This window comes from Eumetopias jubatus, unplaced genomic scaffold (genome assembly GCF_037043125.1).
Source record: "Eumetopias jubatus isolate StellerSeaLion01/CBP00866 unplaced genomic scaffold, mEumJub1_p1.0 scaffold_12, whole genome shotgun sequence".
Classification (NCBI taxonomy): domain Eukaryota; kingdom Metazoa; phylum Chordata; class Mammalia; order Carnivora; family Otariidae; genus Eumetopias; species Eumetopias jubatus.
Genome location: NW_028274818.1, coordinates 5,030,936 through 5,046,129, shown reverse-complemented (window position 1 = coordinate 5,046,129; position 15,194 = coordinate 5,030,936). Strand labels below are relative to the sequence as shown.

General features: G+C 56.9%; 1 protein-coding gene across 2 annotated transcripts; it reads right to left on the bottom strand.

Moving 5' to 3' along the window:
- Nucleotides 1-6,024: 6,024 nt before the first annotated feature.
- Nucleotides 6,025-14,595, bottom strand: VANGL2 (VANGL planar cell polarity protein 2). Of its 2 annotated transcripts, none has more exons than XM_028090989.2 (7): nt 14,525-14,595; nt 14,265-14,385; nt 11,047-11,654; nt 10,211-10,351; nt 9,583-9,711; nt 6,968-7,199; nt 6,025-6,285 (listed from the first exon to the last, which is right to left on the bottom strand). In XM_028090989.2, the coding sequence occupies exons 1-7, from the start codon at nt 14,593-14,595 to the stop codon at nt 6,025-6,027; spliced, it is 1,563 nt and encodes a 520-aa protein (XP_027946790.1). The 2 variants fall into 2 exon arrangements, with proteins under 2 accessions (XP_027946790.1, XP_027946789.1); XM_028090988.2 differs by having other exon boundaries at nt 9,583-9,718; nt 10,215-10,351.
- Nucleotides 14,596-15,194: the final 599 nt, after the last annotated feature.

Sequence of the window (15,194 nt, the reverse complement as noted above, 5' to 3'; positions counted from 1 at the left end):
CACATAGTGTCCTGGGTGAGGCAGCAGAATGGGCCAACTGTGCCCGTAAAGCAAGCAGAAAGAACAGGCCACAACTGAAGATCTGAGTCCTCTAACGTTTTTCAGCCAAAGTGGTCCCCATTACAGGATCCAGAGAGTAGAAATGGCTCTTTTTCAGTGGTGACATCCAACAGCTTACCTACCAGGCTCAACGCTCTCCCCAAGCATTGGCTTCAGTGTGTCCCACCTGTAGGTAAAGTTGACTTCCTTGGGTTGCTGAAAACAGGTGACAAAATAATAAAATTTCTGCAGTTTTACTAGCCAAAGTCCCATGAACTAGAAGAGGGGACAATGTTTTATTTATCTTTGTATCTCATTGCATAGCATACAGTGTCTCCCCAAAACTTGCTCAGATGGGAATGAGAGAAGCCAGTGCCTTGCCCAGGTTTCCCAACACGGCCAGTACTTTCCCCCTCTTTTCCACATGTACTTAAGTTTGGCATTGTTGTTATGGGTTCTTAGGATATCACATCTGCCCTGCGGTTTGTAATGAGGGAAACAGACCCCATTCTCAGCCTACAGAGAAACCAGAGAGCTAGTACAGGACTAACTGTTCCCCAACATCTTTCTCCTATGCGGATGGTCCTCTACTCTCTCTCTAACATCTTCCATGACCACCTGTGCGCTGAGCTGTGATAGTTTTCCAAAGGCTGACTTCCTCCCACCCCAGCCTTCCCAGCAACTGGAGGAGTATTTCCATCAATGCTTAAACTACCATATAAAGTCCGAGCCTCCATCAAGCTGCTGTTTTTCAGTTCTGTAGAAGCCGTTTAAGCAGACCCAAACAAAAAAGTGTGTAAGGATTTGCTAAGAACTTGGTCTAAAGATTCTCATGGCTCTCCTCCCAGAGCCCCAGCCCCGGGTTTTCCCTTTGGCCTCATTTCAGAGACAAAGGCTGGAAAATCACGTCTGGGCAAGAATGTCCAAGAGAAGTCTGGTATTATCTCGACAGCGCACGAGCTGAAACCCCGTCTTCAGTGATTTGGGAAATACTTCCATGGAAATGTGCGTCCTCTCGGCAAACAGTTATGAGTGCCCTTTGAGCCATGACAAGTGGTGGGGACTATCACTTCTGCTTTCAGCAAACCCCAAGAGAAAATATGATCCCACAGATCAAGTACTGAGACCTGGCCTTAAATCTATTAATTCCTGGGGCCAGTGTTAGTGTAGGAGGAGGTCTGGGAGGTTAAAGACAGACTCCTCAGACAGACCCACAAAGTTGGGTCAGTGGAGGCAGGAACATATCCACAACCTTTACCAAACAAACAGCTTTCACACCAGGCTGGGGGCATCACGGGCACTGAATTAAAGACTCACTAGACCAAGGTATTTGTTGTGCTTGGCTACGAAGAACAAGAATAGTTTCAGAAGCATGTTAGGGTAGAGATTTTGTCACAGTAAGTCAAAAGTTGGCTTCGAGGTGAATCGGAAACAGTAAGTGAAACTGTCAGTCTCATTCCCAGAAGGACAGTCATGAGGATGGGGGATGACATTTCAAGGGTAGTGTTTTTATTCATTTTCACGAGAAAGGAGCGCAATTTTAAAGGGGGAAGGATATGACCCCTTTTATGTGCCCCCATCATATTGTTAGCTTTTTGAATTCATTACTCATTCAATAATTTTCTTTTTATTGAGCACCAACTGTATGTGAGGAATAGCATCGATGCCAGGAATACTTAGGTGAACAAAACGGGTAAAGCCCCTCCGCTCAAGGAGATTGTGTTACCTGAACTTGATTCTTAAACAAACTCCTTAAATTTCTAGGAGAAAGGCTCCCTGAGCTCCTCAGAGTCCGGCCAGGGCGTGTGTGTGCTGTGCCTGTGAACGCGGCACGTGGTGATTTGGCCTGGTGTTAGGTGATCCGGCCCGGGGCCTCCTAGACACCTGGCTCCTCCTGCAGGACAAGGACTGAGTCTCGTCTTTGCATCCTCAGCCCGGCAAAGTGTGGGCTGGGGAGAGGAAGACCAAACCTAGGAAATGCGTCAACTCCACCCAAGAGAATTTACATTCGCTTGCTTGTCTTTAACCCCAGAAGGCTGCTCGTGGGTGAAGCCTGGTGCCCAAAGTCCCAGGGAAGCGTGGGTCTGGGCAGAGCTGAGAGAAGGACCCTGATCTCCTGATGACGACTCTGGTGCTTGATTACAAGCACACTGCCAACTGAACGTCTTCATTTTAAATACATGACTATTGCTAGAAGATTCTTTTTGTGTCGTGCCTGAAAGATTAGAGAGATAATGGTAGGAATAAGAAGATACTTAGAAGAGGGGAGCCTGGGTGGTTCAGTCGTTAAGCGTCTGCCTTCAGCTCAGGTCATGATCCCAGCGTCCTGGGATCGAGCCCTATGTCAGGCTCCCTGCTCAGCGGGGAGCACTTCTGGCCCTCCGCCCTTTTGTGGTCTCTCTCTCAAGTAAATAAATAAAAATCCCCATTTAAAAAAAAAAGAGAGAAGATACTTAGAAGAGAGATACTTCAGGAATTTTTCTCAATGAAATGTGATGAGCTATCACAGTTGACTGAAATCACAAAATCCTCCGGATCCACCCGGAAAGTAATCTTTCCTTCCTCCTTATCCCGACAACCACCCCAAGGAACAGCCAAGTCTTCACTTCTTGGAATCTCGGTTCAGACTGGTGGGGCCTGAGGGCGAGCGGAGCAAATGCTGAGCTCACACTGCCCCCTGCTGGCCGCTCTCCCCCTAACAAGGAGCACATACTTTGCAACTTCTTTTGCTCCCACTCCAGTAGAAACAGAAAAACAACAGAATGCCCCCACAAAAGTCAAATGTCTTTATTTCATATAAAAAAAATTTGTACAGTTTTAGTTCCTATGTTTAAGAAAAAAATCCCTAAAACTGCCATTATGTTTAGATCCACTGCAAACTGTAAAAACAAGCTTTTTATATATTAAAAAAAAATTTACATTTTACAACTTTCTACATGCATGCACAAGGTCTCCGTAACCCCCCCCAAAAAAAAGAAGAAGAAGAAGAAGAAAGAAAAGAAAAAGAAAAAAATTAAAAAGAAAAAGAAGAAAAGAAATCTAGATTCAACAGTGGCAAATTCTACATTTACAATCTCACTTGGAGGGGACCCAAAACAAGCCCCCTTCCTTTCGCGCACAGAAGAACAAATCACGACAATCACACACCAGGACCGAATCCATCAGCAGATGCTGCCCTGGGGGAAGGGCAGGGGAAAGAGCAGACAGACAGACAGACGGACAGACAGCACGGAGGGGCGAGGGAGCTCCTCGGGCCCCACAGAGGAGAGAAGCAGACTCTGGGAAGGGGTGTTTCTGGTGAGAAGGTTCTGGGGGGTCCCAAAGCCTCTTCACAGGTACCATGGCGGGATTTGCAACAGGAATGCGGAGCAAAAACTGAAAGGCTCAAATGGTACGGGCATGGGGAGAGACGAAGGATCAGAAAGAAATAAGCGAGAGTCAACGGAGCGTGAAGGGTCGTGTAAGAGAAGGGGGACCAGTGGGGACGCGGCAGTGTGGCGAGGTAGGTGAAGGCCTGAGGTGCAACATCCCCGGGGCGCTCCAAGGTGATGACAGGAAGGCCTGGTGGGGAGGAGCTAGGACGCTGTGGAGTCACACAGAGACCCAGCCACACGTCCGGTGTCCTGGGGGAGTGGTGGGGGGGGGGCCACAGGTAGGTGCGCCCCCACAGGAGAAGATTAAGGGAACCCAGCGCGTGGCGGGACCGGCGGAGCAGGGGGGGACAGTGCGCGGAGGGCCTGGGCCCGCGGCGCGCCCCACAGCAGTTCACAGCATGAAGACAACTCCCCGTGCAGAAGAAGCAAAGACACACACACCCAAACACTTGACAACTCATCCTGACATTTTACAAAATAATAATAATTATAATAATCATCAAAGAAAACAAAGATACCACAGTTCTGACGCAAAGGACCAAAACATTACCGTTCTCAGTCACAGCCCTTAGTGCTTAGAGAGTTGGGGGGAAAGTTTGCTTTTGTTTTAGGAAAAAGGAATGAAAAAATCACAGTGATTAAAAACATGGCAGGTTCTGAAAATAAAACACTCCCCCGCCCCTAACGTAGGGCCGCAACGAAGATCCCAAATACTTTCCATCTGCCCGCCCCGACCCGGTCCTTCTGTCACACCACACCCCGCTCCTGCCCACCATCCAAGCCCCATTTTCCAGGACAGTGAGGTATTTAGAAATGTGACCCAGGAGGGACTCCTCTGAAACCAGGTCCTTGAAGAGAAGAAAAGATACCTTCCCACAACCCCCAGGATAGGATGCATTCCCCTCAGGCACTGCCCAAGTCAGCCCCCCAACCAACACCTGCGGGGATCAGGCTCAGCACAAACTGAAGAGCCCTTCTCTAGGAAGTGGTGGGTGGACAGATGTGCTTTTTCAGAGAGAACAAGGGGAGAAAGGCCATCACAAGGCTCCATTACACCCAGGCCGCCCCTACACAGACAGGAAGCCTCCCTGGTCAAACACCAGTGGGGATCAGAGCTCAGGGGGCGCTCTGCGTGGCAAGAACCAGCGAGCCCGCCAGAAGAGGGGCCTGAGAGGGGGCTCAGTGAGTTCCTCAGAGGCCTGGCCCCGCGGCACACTCCAGCCCAGCGGCGAACGGCCCTCCCCGTGGACGCCGGCTGGAGGTTCCCGTTCCCTCGGCTAAAACTACATAAATGAAACACGTCTGAGCGAAAGGCTCAGATGCACACTGAAAATATGTCTTAGAAGGCCAGTGAATTTTGCTCAAGACGAGACCTAAACTCTGGAGAATTCAGATTGGGTGTAGAGGCTACAGGAGCCCAACAGGGTGAGGGGACAGATACCCTTAAAGGCGGTAATCCTGGCCCCTCACCCCAGCACTGAAGGAGACGAGCGCCCAGAGAACCAGGCAGGGAGACAGGAGGGGACCCTGGCCAGCCAAGGAAAAGAGACCCCTGAGGCAAAGAAGTGGGCTTAAGGCAGGGGACGAGGGGACTACTGGCTCCCCCCAAAACAAGATGAGGCAACAGGTCCCTGGCGCTGAGCACACACACACACGGGGGGCGGGGCGGAATGTTGGTGTCAGACCTCAGGGGTCGGGTCATGGTCTGCAAGCCTCTGGGCTGGCGTCTTGTCTACTTGCCGTCCTTCAGCAGGAAGGGGAAACCTGCCCCAGCAAGGCGGGAACAAAAGTACAGGCAGGTTCGGAGCGCAGGGATCCGTGATGTTCCCCGGGGTCTCTCCCATCCTTCCCTCAGAGGCCGCCCAGGGTGGACCCAGTGAGGGGAGGCACTGTCCCACATGGCCCAGGAAACATGGTCACAGAGGGCTTCTGCCTCAGTTTGCCTGTGGTCACAGACCATTCAACTCAGAAACAGAAGGTAGAGACTCTGGAGTGAAGGGCAGGATCTTCCCTCGCTCTGAATGTGTGTGGATGTGCAGGGGAGGCTCTCACAGCTGAAGCCAGTGACCGTGGCGGGGAGACCCCTGACTCGGGCCGTGTGGGGGAGAGGCAGGGGTATCCTGCCCCAAGAACTCAGCGTTTGTACCGGGCGGGCTGAACGGGCAGAAAGAGTGGATAACCCACCATCTGGAGAAGTTTGGCACCGTGGCTCTCTGGAGTCATGTCTGTGCCCCGGGGAAACCCTGTTGGGGCCACAGTTGGAAATTGCTATGAGAACCTGGTTCAAGGGTGGTGGGGGCTCAGGGGGTACCCACCCCCTCTCAGAAGAGACCGCCATCCACCTGGGAGGGAGAGGGGGAGAGGCACGGCTTCCTGCAGGATGACACCCAGTGAGGGCTGGGGAGAGAGAGCGAGCTTCCCAGGCTCTGCTGACGCAGGTGGCCTCTTGAGGCTCATGTGGGGCAACTAAGGAGGAGGGGAGCAGACGGGTGGGGGAGTCAATTCAAGTAAAAGTAAACGGGGGCAGGAGGCCGAAGGGCGGCGGGAGACGAGAGCCGAGCCCTCCCCCGCCCGCAGGAGGCCCGCAACCCCCCCTGCCGCCGCTGCTCGGTCACACCGAGGTCTCAGACTGCAGCCTCATGACAAACTTGTGCGACTTGGGATCCACAAACTCCTCGGAGAGTTTGAAGAAGGGGACCTTCTTGGTGCTCACCACCAGGCTGAAGTCCTGGCGTTTTAAGAGGAAAACGATGCCGTCCTTGAGCCCGTTGGTCACCGGCTCCTCGCTCACCAGCGTCCACTGTTTGGCCAGCCAGCGTTCCTTGTGGTACTGGATGGTGGGTCCGGCCGCCAGGTACCGCTCCAGGAAGGCCTGAGGAGGGGCCAGGGGCTGCGTGGGCATCTCTCCCACCCACCTGCCACCCTCGCCCCCTGGGGGCACAGCTTCCAGAGACAACCAAGATGTGCCCCAGCTCACGCTCTGCTTCCACACCATCTAGAACATTAGAGCAGAAAGGGGCTGGGCTCCTGCTTCAGACCCTTGTTGTAAACATGGAGCCCACAGAGGAGGGGGGCGCCCCAGGGTCGGGGCCTGCGCCCCAGCACTTTCCCGGCCGCAGGCTAAGACCGCGAGCCCTCCCTCATTCTTGCTTCCCCTGCATTCGGCTCTCACGGAGGCTGTCACCCTGCTCACCAAGGGCGGTTGGGGATGCAATTCTAGGAGGCTGACAATAAAGCTGAGGGGAGGGTAAGAGCTCGAAATGAGCACAAAGAACACTCGGTGGCGGTGAAGGGGAACAGGGGGGACTCGGTGTGGGAACAGCAGAGCCCTTGCAGATATGGGAGTCAGGTCTCAGCCATTCCCAGACCCACCTGCCCCTGCCCCTCACCGCCTGGGAACTTGACTCCAAGCAGAGGCGGGGGGTAGGGCAGGGATGGGAGAAGAGACCACAAAGCAGACGAGGGCAGGGCTGCAGGGCTGGGTACAGCGAGCCCCATGGCAAGGAAGGCCGGGAGCAGGGAGAGGCGGGATGCTGGCAGCAGAGTGGGCCTACCTTGGGCGTCATGTCGTGAGTGATGCAGAACTCGAGGTGCTGCAGGATGCTCTCCATGGTGTGGTAAGGCTGCTGCTTGGTGGTGCGAAGGTACTTCTGCATGGCACGGGCCATGGAGGCGAAGATGGCCTGGGCTGCCTCCCGGGGGTCCATCACCTCCCTCGGGTTCTTCTGCTCCTCTTCCTGCAGCCGCTTAATGTGAGTGAAGGCCTCCTCCACCGCCACCACAAGCCTGGGGGACAGGAGGGGCCTGGACCACATGCCCACCTCCCATCTTTCCCTCAGCTCCAGCCCTCCAGCAACCTGAGTGAGGTCAGGCCTCGGCACCCCCCCGCCAAAACACCACAAACCCACCTGGAGCCAAGGGTTGGGCTATGGGGGCTGTGTGCGTGGGGGGGCTGCATATGCACGGTGCGATAGGGGTGGAGGGAGCAAGGCAGGAGACGGCTGTAGAGTTACAGGAGCCGAGCTCAGGTACTCCAGTGTCAAAGCCAGAGACAGTTAGGGCCCGTGCTCTGGGAAAGAGCTGCACCACCTCGCGTGCAGACGCCATCCTACCTGAGACCCCCAAATCACGCTTCGCTGGCTGACAAACTACCAGACGAGCACAGAGCATGGACAACGTTAACATCTGTCTGGGGGGTGGGTTTGCAAGGAACTAACTACAAACCAAGAAGAAAAAGGTAAGAACACTAGAGCAAAATGGCAGAGGTGAGCCAAACATTCACAAGAGACCTGGCTGGCTGCAGACACCGTAAGCGCTCACCGGCTGGCCATCAAAAACGTTCGTGCAGCACTACTCATCAAGACAGGCAAAGAAGGAAGAGAACTGGAATCCAAATACTACTGAGGGGGTGGGAGTCACCCATGAACCACCTCGCCGCAACAAGATGCCACACACTGGATCAGGGGCAGCAGGGGTGAGTCTCAAAAGCGGTGTTAAGGGGGAAGCAGGAAAAAGAAGTCAATTTACATTAAACGCACACAGACACACAGTGGCGTCTGGAGACCCAGGAACCTGGAGCCTGGGGTAACTGAGGGTGGGATTCTGGGCTAAGTAGATTGTGGCTCGTGTGCGGCTACGGTTCTCTGTTTATTCTTGTGCTTCCGTGTCTCGGTGCAGCTCCTGATAAAACCCTTTTATCTCGGGTGAACCAAGGGAAAAGCTTTCTCCTGGTGACAACCAAAGTAATAGGGAAAGGAAAAATCCACTACGGGCCAAGAATGGCGTTGGCAGCCCAGGAGATCCAAAAACCCTGCTTGGGGTAGAAGATGAAGGGCATGTGTGGCATCGCTGGGTTCCTTCCCACCTGGGCCATTTCTGAGAGAACCGGAGACATGCTGGAATGTCAAAGAAATGGATTGCTGGGGGCGCCTGGGTGGCTCAGTCAGTGAAGCGTCTGCCTTCGGCTCAGGTGATGATCCCAGAGTCCTGGGATCGAGTCCCGCATCAGGCTCCCTGCTCAGCGGGGAGCCTGCTCCTCCCTGTCCCTCCGCCCCTCTGCTCATGCTCTCTCTCTCTCAAATAAATAAAATCTTAAAAAAAAAATGGCATTGCTGGGACACCAGCCTCATGTCAGGACAGGGGAAGGGATAACTTCCTCCCTTAAAGCCTAGAGACCATGTGAGGAGGGGCGGAGGGCAAGGTGGATGGTCAAATGCCAGGGCCCTCTTCTGTTGGAAGTCCCACGGAAATCCCAACACACCACGGTGGGACGTGGCAGCGGCAGGCACGAAGAAAGACTCTTCAAGCATGACTTAAGTGTATATAATAATGTGAACAGGAAAAAAGGAGTGAAGACAATATTTAAGAATGTACCAAGATATGAGTGCCAGAACCTCATTTTTTGCAGGTAAAAAGATACCATCAGCTGAGCAGGCCTCCAAGAGCTACTGGTAGGAGGCCCAGTCCAGCCTCAGCCCCCACTGCTGCAGGCGAGGCTCACATGGTTTGCCGGGTCCCTGCTCCATGGTGGGAGGCAGAATTCCAAGATGCCCCGTTCACCTCCAGCAGGTTCCCGGCTCCTGGCTATTCAGTTCACTCCGTACGTTTTGCACATATAATTCAAATGCCGAGTCGGTTGACTTGGACATTATAAAACAAGATGACGACTCTAACCAGCCTGATCTTATCACGTGAGCTCTTTAAATGCAGAGTTTTCTCCAGAGAGAAAGAACAGAAAGAACAGGTCAGAGGAAAATTCGAACTACCATATCCTGACTGCCCATGAGGCCAGGTGACAAGGAACTGATTCCAATGACCACTGAGCTTGGAAGAGGACCCAGGCTCGGGGGGTGTGGTCTTGTTTTTGGCCTTGACACCGACTGAGGGCCTGACCCACGGGACTGTGGGCTGGGAAGCGTGCACTGGTTTCTGCGCTCAGCTTATGGAATTCGTCCTGGCAGCCACAGGACACGGATGCTCACAGAGCACCCCATCGTGACAGGCGCACAGGCGCGCTGGTCTTCCTCTCCAGGCCGGTCCACACCCAGCAGGGCCCCCAGGCTCCCCCAGCCCGTCTACACCCAGCAGGGCCCCCAGGCTCCCCGGGGCCGGCCTCACCCAGCAGGGCCCCCAGGCTCCCCGGGGCCGGCCTCACCCAGCAGGGACCCACCTGGCCCTGCGCTTGCGCACCCTCCGCTCGTGCTCCGCCTCCTCGTAGTAGTACTCGTTGTGGCTGTTGTCCCGCCGCCGAGCCGCTGCGGCGATCACAGCCCGGGACTGGCCCGTGGAGTTGTTGGTGCTGTTTTCTGCGCACGAGCAGGAGAGACAGGCACGGTCACTTCAGGGCATGTTCGCTTCCCATCCCAGGAAGTCTGGAGACAGCAACCGGACGCGTCCGGAGGAAGCTGTGCCCACCCCCTGGTGGTACCGCCGCTCCCAACCCTCCCGGCCACAGCTGGGAGAGGCCCACAGGTCGGCCGCCGGGAGCGCCCCGGAGGGCGGGAGTCCTGCTGCACACGCTCCTCCTGGTGCAGGAGGACCTGGAGCTCAAGAGAGCTGAGGGCTTAGGACCAGGGCTGCTGAGCAGATGCAGAGACGTCAGAACGGGGGCGGGGGGACACGCCACAGCGTAAAGGGACAGCAAGGATAATCAGCAGCTAACACCAGCCACCTGGAGTCCAGGGCAATGACAGAAAAAACAGGGCTGGGGAAAGCAAGGGAAGAGGCTAAGAGAGAAAGAGCGAGCAGGTACAGAGCCCTGCTCGGGGACGGACGGGAGGGCAGGGGAGCAGGGCCGCTCACCCTCTCCGAGGGAATACACCTTGAAGCCAGACACTTTCTTGGCCAGCACGGACTTGGGCAGGTTGAGGAGGGCAGGGTTGTAGACAGGGAAGTCATGGTAATACTTCTCCAGGATCCACACTGCCACGCGCTGGATGCTGTGGGGGAGATGGCAGGAGGGGGAGGCAGAAGGGACAGACAAGGGGTGCCGGGGGGAGGGAGACATCAGGGCAGGTCGGCAGGGCCAGAAAGCACAAGGGCAGGGACGGGCTGCTCCCAAGAAGCCTGGCTCAGGGCCTGAGGTCGACTTACCAGGCTCCCAAGCCTTCCCCAGGGCTGGGCCTGCTAGTCCTTCCCTGCTGGGCTGAAGCCCAGGGGAGAAAGGGCACTGGGCCTGGGTCCCCCACAAGGGTCACCTCACCCCCTCCAAGAGTCCCCCAAGATTACCTCCAGGACCAGGAGGTGCTGCTGATACTCCGTATGGCCTGGGGGGGCGTGCAGAGGAACTCCCCCGTTATCTTTTCCTCTGGGGGTTCCTCCTCCGGCCAGCTCATCTCAGTGACCACTCACTTGAGGGCTCACCAAGGCTGTGCCTCCAAGAAGGCCAGAAAAGTGATTCCCAAAAGCCCCCGTTCATGCCCCTTTGGTCCAGCCCTCTTTAAGGTCCCCACTGGTTCACTATTCTCTCCCCACTGCTAACTCCCAGTCCAACCTGCCCCGGGACCCTGCGCTGTTGAAAACCTACTGTGTGCAAGTACCGCACGGCGGCCTACGGCCCTCCGGCTCCTCCCCGCCCGCCCCACCAGCTCTCTCACAGCCCTGCAGGCCCCTCCTCCCAGGCCCGCGCCCACACCTGAGATGGCCCACGTTGTAGAAGCGGCTGGCGCCGTCGGTGGAGCGCACGACCTTGAGCGTGAACTGCGGCTGCAGCTGGCGCAGCTCCAGCAGGACCACGGCCAGGTAGTGCACGAAGAGCAGGGCGTCCACCAGCGACACGGCGAACTGCACCACGCCCTGGTAGCTGCGCTCGCGGGCGTCCAGGATGCGCACGCCGTAGAAGAGCCAGTAGGACACCACCAGCAGGAAGACGAGCACCATGAGCAGCGCGCGCAGCACGAACACGCGGGGCAGCGAGGCCTTGGGGCGGCGGAAGAACAGCGCCCAGCTGCCCAGCAGCAGGATGAGCAGCTTGAAGGCCACGGAGATGAAGAGGCCCTCGCAGGCCGTCCCACAGGGCTCCAGCTCCTCGCGCCACAGCAGCGGGGGCAGCAGCAGGAAAGCCAGTGGCGTGAGAAAGGAGAGCAGCGCCAGCGTGGCCCCGGCGGCCACGCCCAGGTGACGGGAGCAGTCCAGCGGAACACTGTCCTCCATGTCCTTGGCGATGCGCGTGAGGTCATCGTGGGAGATGCTGTGCTCGGAGGTGCCCGTTACTACTGTGGTAGTCTCCCCCCAGTTGTCATCCTACAGCAGGAGGAGCCGAAGTCCGGAAGGGGGGGAGGGGAGGGGGGAGGGGAGGGGAAGGGAGGCGGAGGGGAGGGGAAGAGGGGGGAGGGGAGGAGGGGGGAGGGGAGGGGAGGAGGGGGGAGATAGGGGAGTGGAAGAGTTGAGACGAAAGGAAGGGGAGGAGGGGGAGGGGAAACGGAGGGCAGACGCAGGGCAAGGGCAAGAAAGAGAAGAGAGGGCCATCAGCCCGTATGCAACCACCAAAATATTTACTGAGCTCCATTCTGTGTTCAAACTTGGTCTCTGCAGGGCTGGCGCCTCTGAGACCTGGACCCTCAGGGCACACAGTAGCAAGCTCGGGAAAGAACATCAATGCCCAGATCCCACCCAACTGGACAACCACCTTTTTTTAAAAAACCAGATGAGGGGCGCCTGGGTGGCTCAGTCATTGGGCATCTGCCTTCCGCTCGGATGACGATCCCAGAGTCCTGGGATCAAGTCCCGCATCGGGCTCCCTGCTTGGCAGGAAGGCTGCTTCTCCCTCTCCCACCCCCCTGCTTGTGTTCCCTCTTTGGCTGTCTCTGCCAAATAAATAAAATCTTTAAAAAAATAAATAAAAATAAACCAGATGATTTGGGGGCGCCTGGGTGGCTCAGTCAGTTAAGCATCTGACTTCAGCTCAGGTCATGATCCCAGGGTCCTGGAATCCAGCCCTCCCCACAGTGGAGAGTCGGCTTCTCCCTCTCCCTCTACCCATCCCCCTGCTCATGTGCGCGCTCGCGCGCGCTCTCAAATAAATAAAATCTTTAAAAAAAATAAATAAAAGCCAGATGATTTTATTGTTCATCCAAAATTGAGAATCACCGAATTCGCTTAACAATCTAGCCTAAGGCCTGTTTACTCATAATGTGATCTGTGGACCAGCAGTGTGGATGGACATCTCCTGGGAGCCTGCTGGAAATGCAGCTTCTCAGGCCCCACCCCACACCGACGCACCAGAATCTGCATGTTAACAAGACCCCCATGAATCACTCAGACGTTCAGAGGCTGGCAGGGTGCGCTGAGGCACCCAGAGGAGGAGCAGGGTGCGCGTGCCAGGAGCAGAGCCAGGCATGGCCAGCTGGAGCCTGAGCAGGCTACCTGCAAAGTAGGCTAAGCCAGAAGCACCTGTTTTCCAGACCTCAAGCCACTCAAGGTTTCTGAGTAAGGGAGTGACCTGAAAAAAAGCAGTGTGGCAAAGGGAAGAGGCCCCCGGAGGGCAAAGAGGGAGAAGGCAAGTGATCAGTGTAGGGCATGGGAGATGGGACAACCTTAGGGCCACCCTGGGTCTCTGGTCTGCCCGCAGCCCAGAGCCTGCCTGTCCCTGGAGGCAAGGGTAGACAGGCTGAGGTCCCCAGTGTCCTTCTGAGTATGCTTCACTCGAGCAATTTCTGCAGAGGCCAGACACCATCCCACAGAGGAGCCCCAAGACCACCAGTAGCCATCAGTGCCTATACCCTTCATGGGGATACGGGATACAGAGTCTCAGGACTAAGGCACCCACTGGGGAGTGTAGGAGATGCCTGGCAGGGTCAGTGATCAGGGGCTTCCCAAGGACAGGAATAGAGTCTGATCTGATGAAAGAAAGTGGGCGCACTGACCACTTTCAGCTCGAGCAATTACATCAACTCCTCACTCTAGGCTGACCACGCCCCCCCGACACGCTGCCTACCCTCTCCAAGCATCAAGGGTTTGTAGCCTCCTCCCCCACAGCAGGTGGGCTGACCATGTCTCGGGGTCCCTTCAAGAACTCAGGAGGCCAGGTCTCAGGGAGAGGACAGGACTGGGAAAGAGGGAGGAAGAGTATTTCCCTTAGGTACTCATCTGCTCCCAAGACCCAGAAGTCCCAATGTCAGTCACAGAGATTTCTTGTGAGGGAAAAGGGGCTGGGAGTCTCCAGCCCGAGATGCCCCCAAGAAGGAAGAGCGGGAGGCACGAGACTCGGGCGACCTCAGTCACCTCAAATCCTGCCTCTGCCCCTCATCCAGCACTGCGTTCTGCCTGCTGACCTCCCTGCTGGTGAGCACAGTGGGCCAGAGGTTGGAGCAGGAGCAACCTGCTCACCGCCGCCCCCCTCCAGTGACAGGGTCCTTCGGGGCGCCCCCTGCTCCCCCTCCTTTCTCCACAGACTCCGCCCACCCCTGCTTCCCTCCAGACCCAGGCGATGCGATTCTGCAGGCCGACACCAGAGGGCGCGGCAGTGCCCACGCCTGGGGCTCAAGGAAAACTCAGCGCAGCCCTCCCTCCCAGACCCCCCCCCACCGCGCCCTCCTGCCCCGGTTCCCCGCCCACCGGACTGGCCAGGCAACGCCCATGACACACAGCCCAAGCCACTTTACCTCTCCGACGTAAGGAGGAAGAGGCTGCGGCTTCCAAAGGGATCCCTACTGAAATTCCCTGAATTCTACTGAAGCAGGGTCCTACCTTGGGACACCAAGCGGAAGGAAGTGTGACACAAGATGCCCTCCCTTGATAGGGCCTCTGTCCGAAGAGACCGGGTCTCCAGGCCCCTCCCCACCGGACGGACCCCCAACTTCACGGAGCAGCCTGACATCACCTGGCCCGGACCCCGGGCCCGCAGATGCTCACCCGCTCATCCCCCCGCGTGGACTCGTTGTCCAGCAGGGGCTCCCCTGGAGCCTGGATCGTCACCGACTTGTCCCCGCGGCTCCCATCTCGGCTCTTAGAGCGGTGCCGGTCCCGGCGGTCCCTGCGGCAGGAGGCCAGGGGAACGGGCACAGAAGGTCAGAGGGGGGACCTGGGTCTTCTCAGCAGCCCCTGTGCGCGCCCACCTCTCAAGCACCCCCAACACACCCTCCAGCACCCACATCACACCCATGCCTGCCCACCTGTGCTTGCGGGAGCTGCGGGAGTGGCCCGACTTGTAGGAATAGCCCGAGTACTGGGACTCGGTGTCCATGGCGTCTGAACGCCGCGCCTTATAGCGCTCCAGGGCCACAGGCTGGGGCCTTTTGGGGGGCCCCACAGCCACCTCCTTCAGCACCGGCTTCTTCAGGCCAAGAGGCACCTTCAGGAAGTCAACCGTCACCCTGAGGGACTCTATTTTGCTGGACGAGTGGGCTTGTCTCAGAGAAAATCAAGCGGCGCTCCTGAGAAAAGGAAGCAGCTGATTAGAAGTAGCTGGAGCTCCCTGTGAGGTCAGGGCAGAGAGGAGGACAGTCCCCAAAGGGTAGCTGCAGGAAGCCTAGCCACAACCTCAGAATATTCCATCCAGGTTCCCGCTCCGCCCAGCGGGCCCACTTGCTCCAGTCCTGCCTCCTAGAAGGAGCACCCCTCGGCTGTGCCAACGGGGTGCGGGGAAGATGGCCAGCAAAGGCCAGTAGGAACGACCCGACCCTGGACACCCCGGAGCTGAGAACCAGGGCGACGCTTTCCTTATTCTCAGCCAGGAAAACCATGGCTCAGAGAGGGCAGGTTCTGGCCAGGCTGACAGGCTGGACCAACGGAGACCTCACGCAGCAGAAACCCGCTAGCTTCTATAGAGGCCTCTCCTTCCCC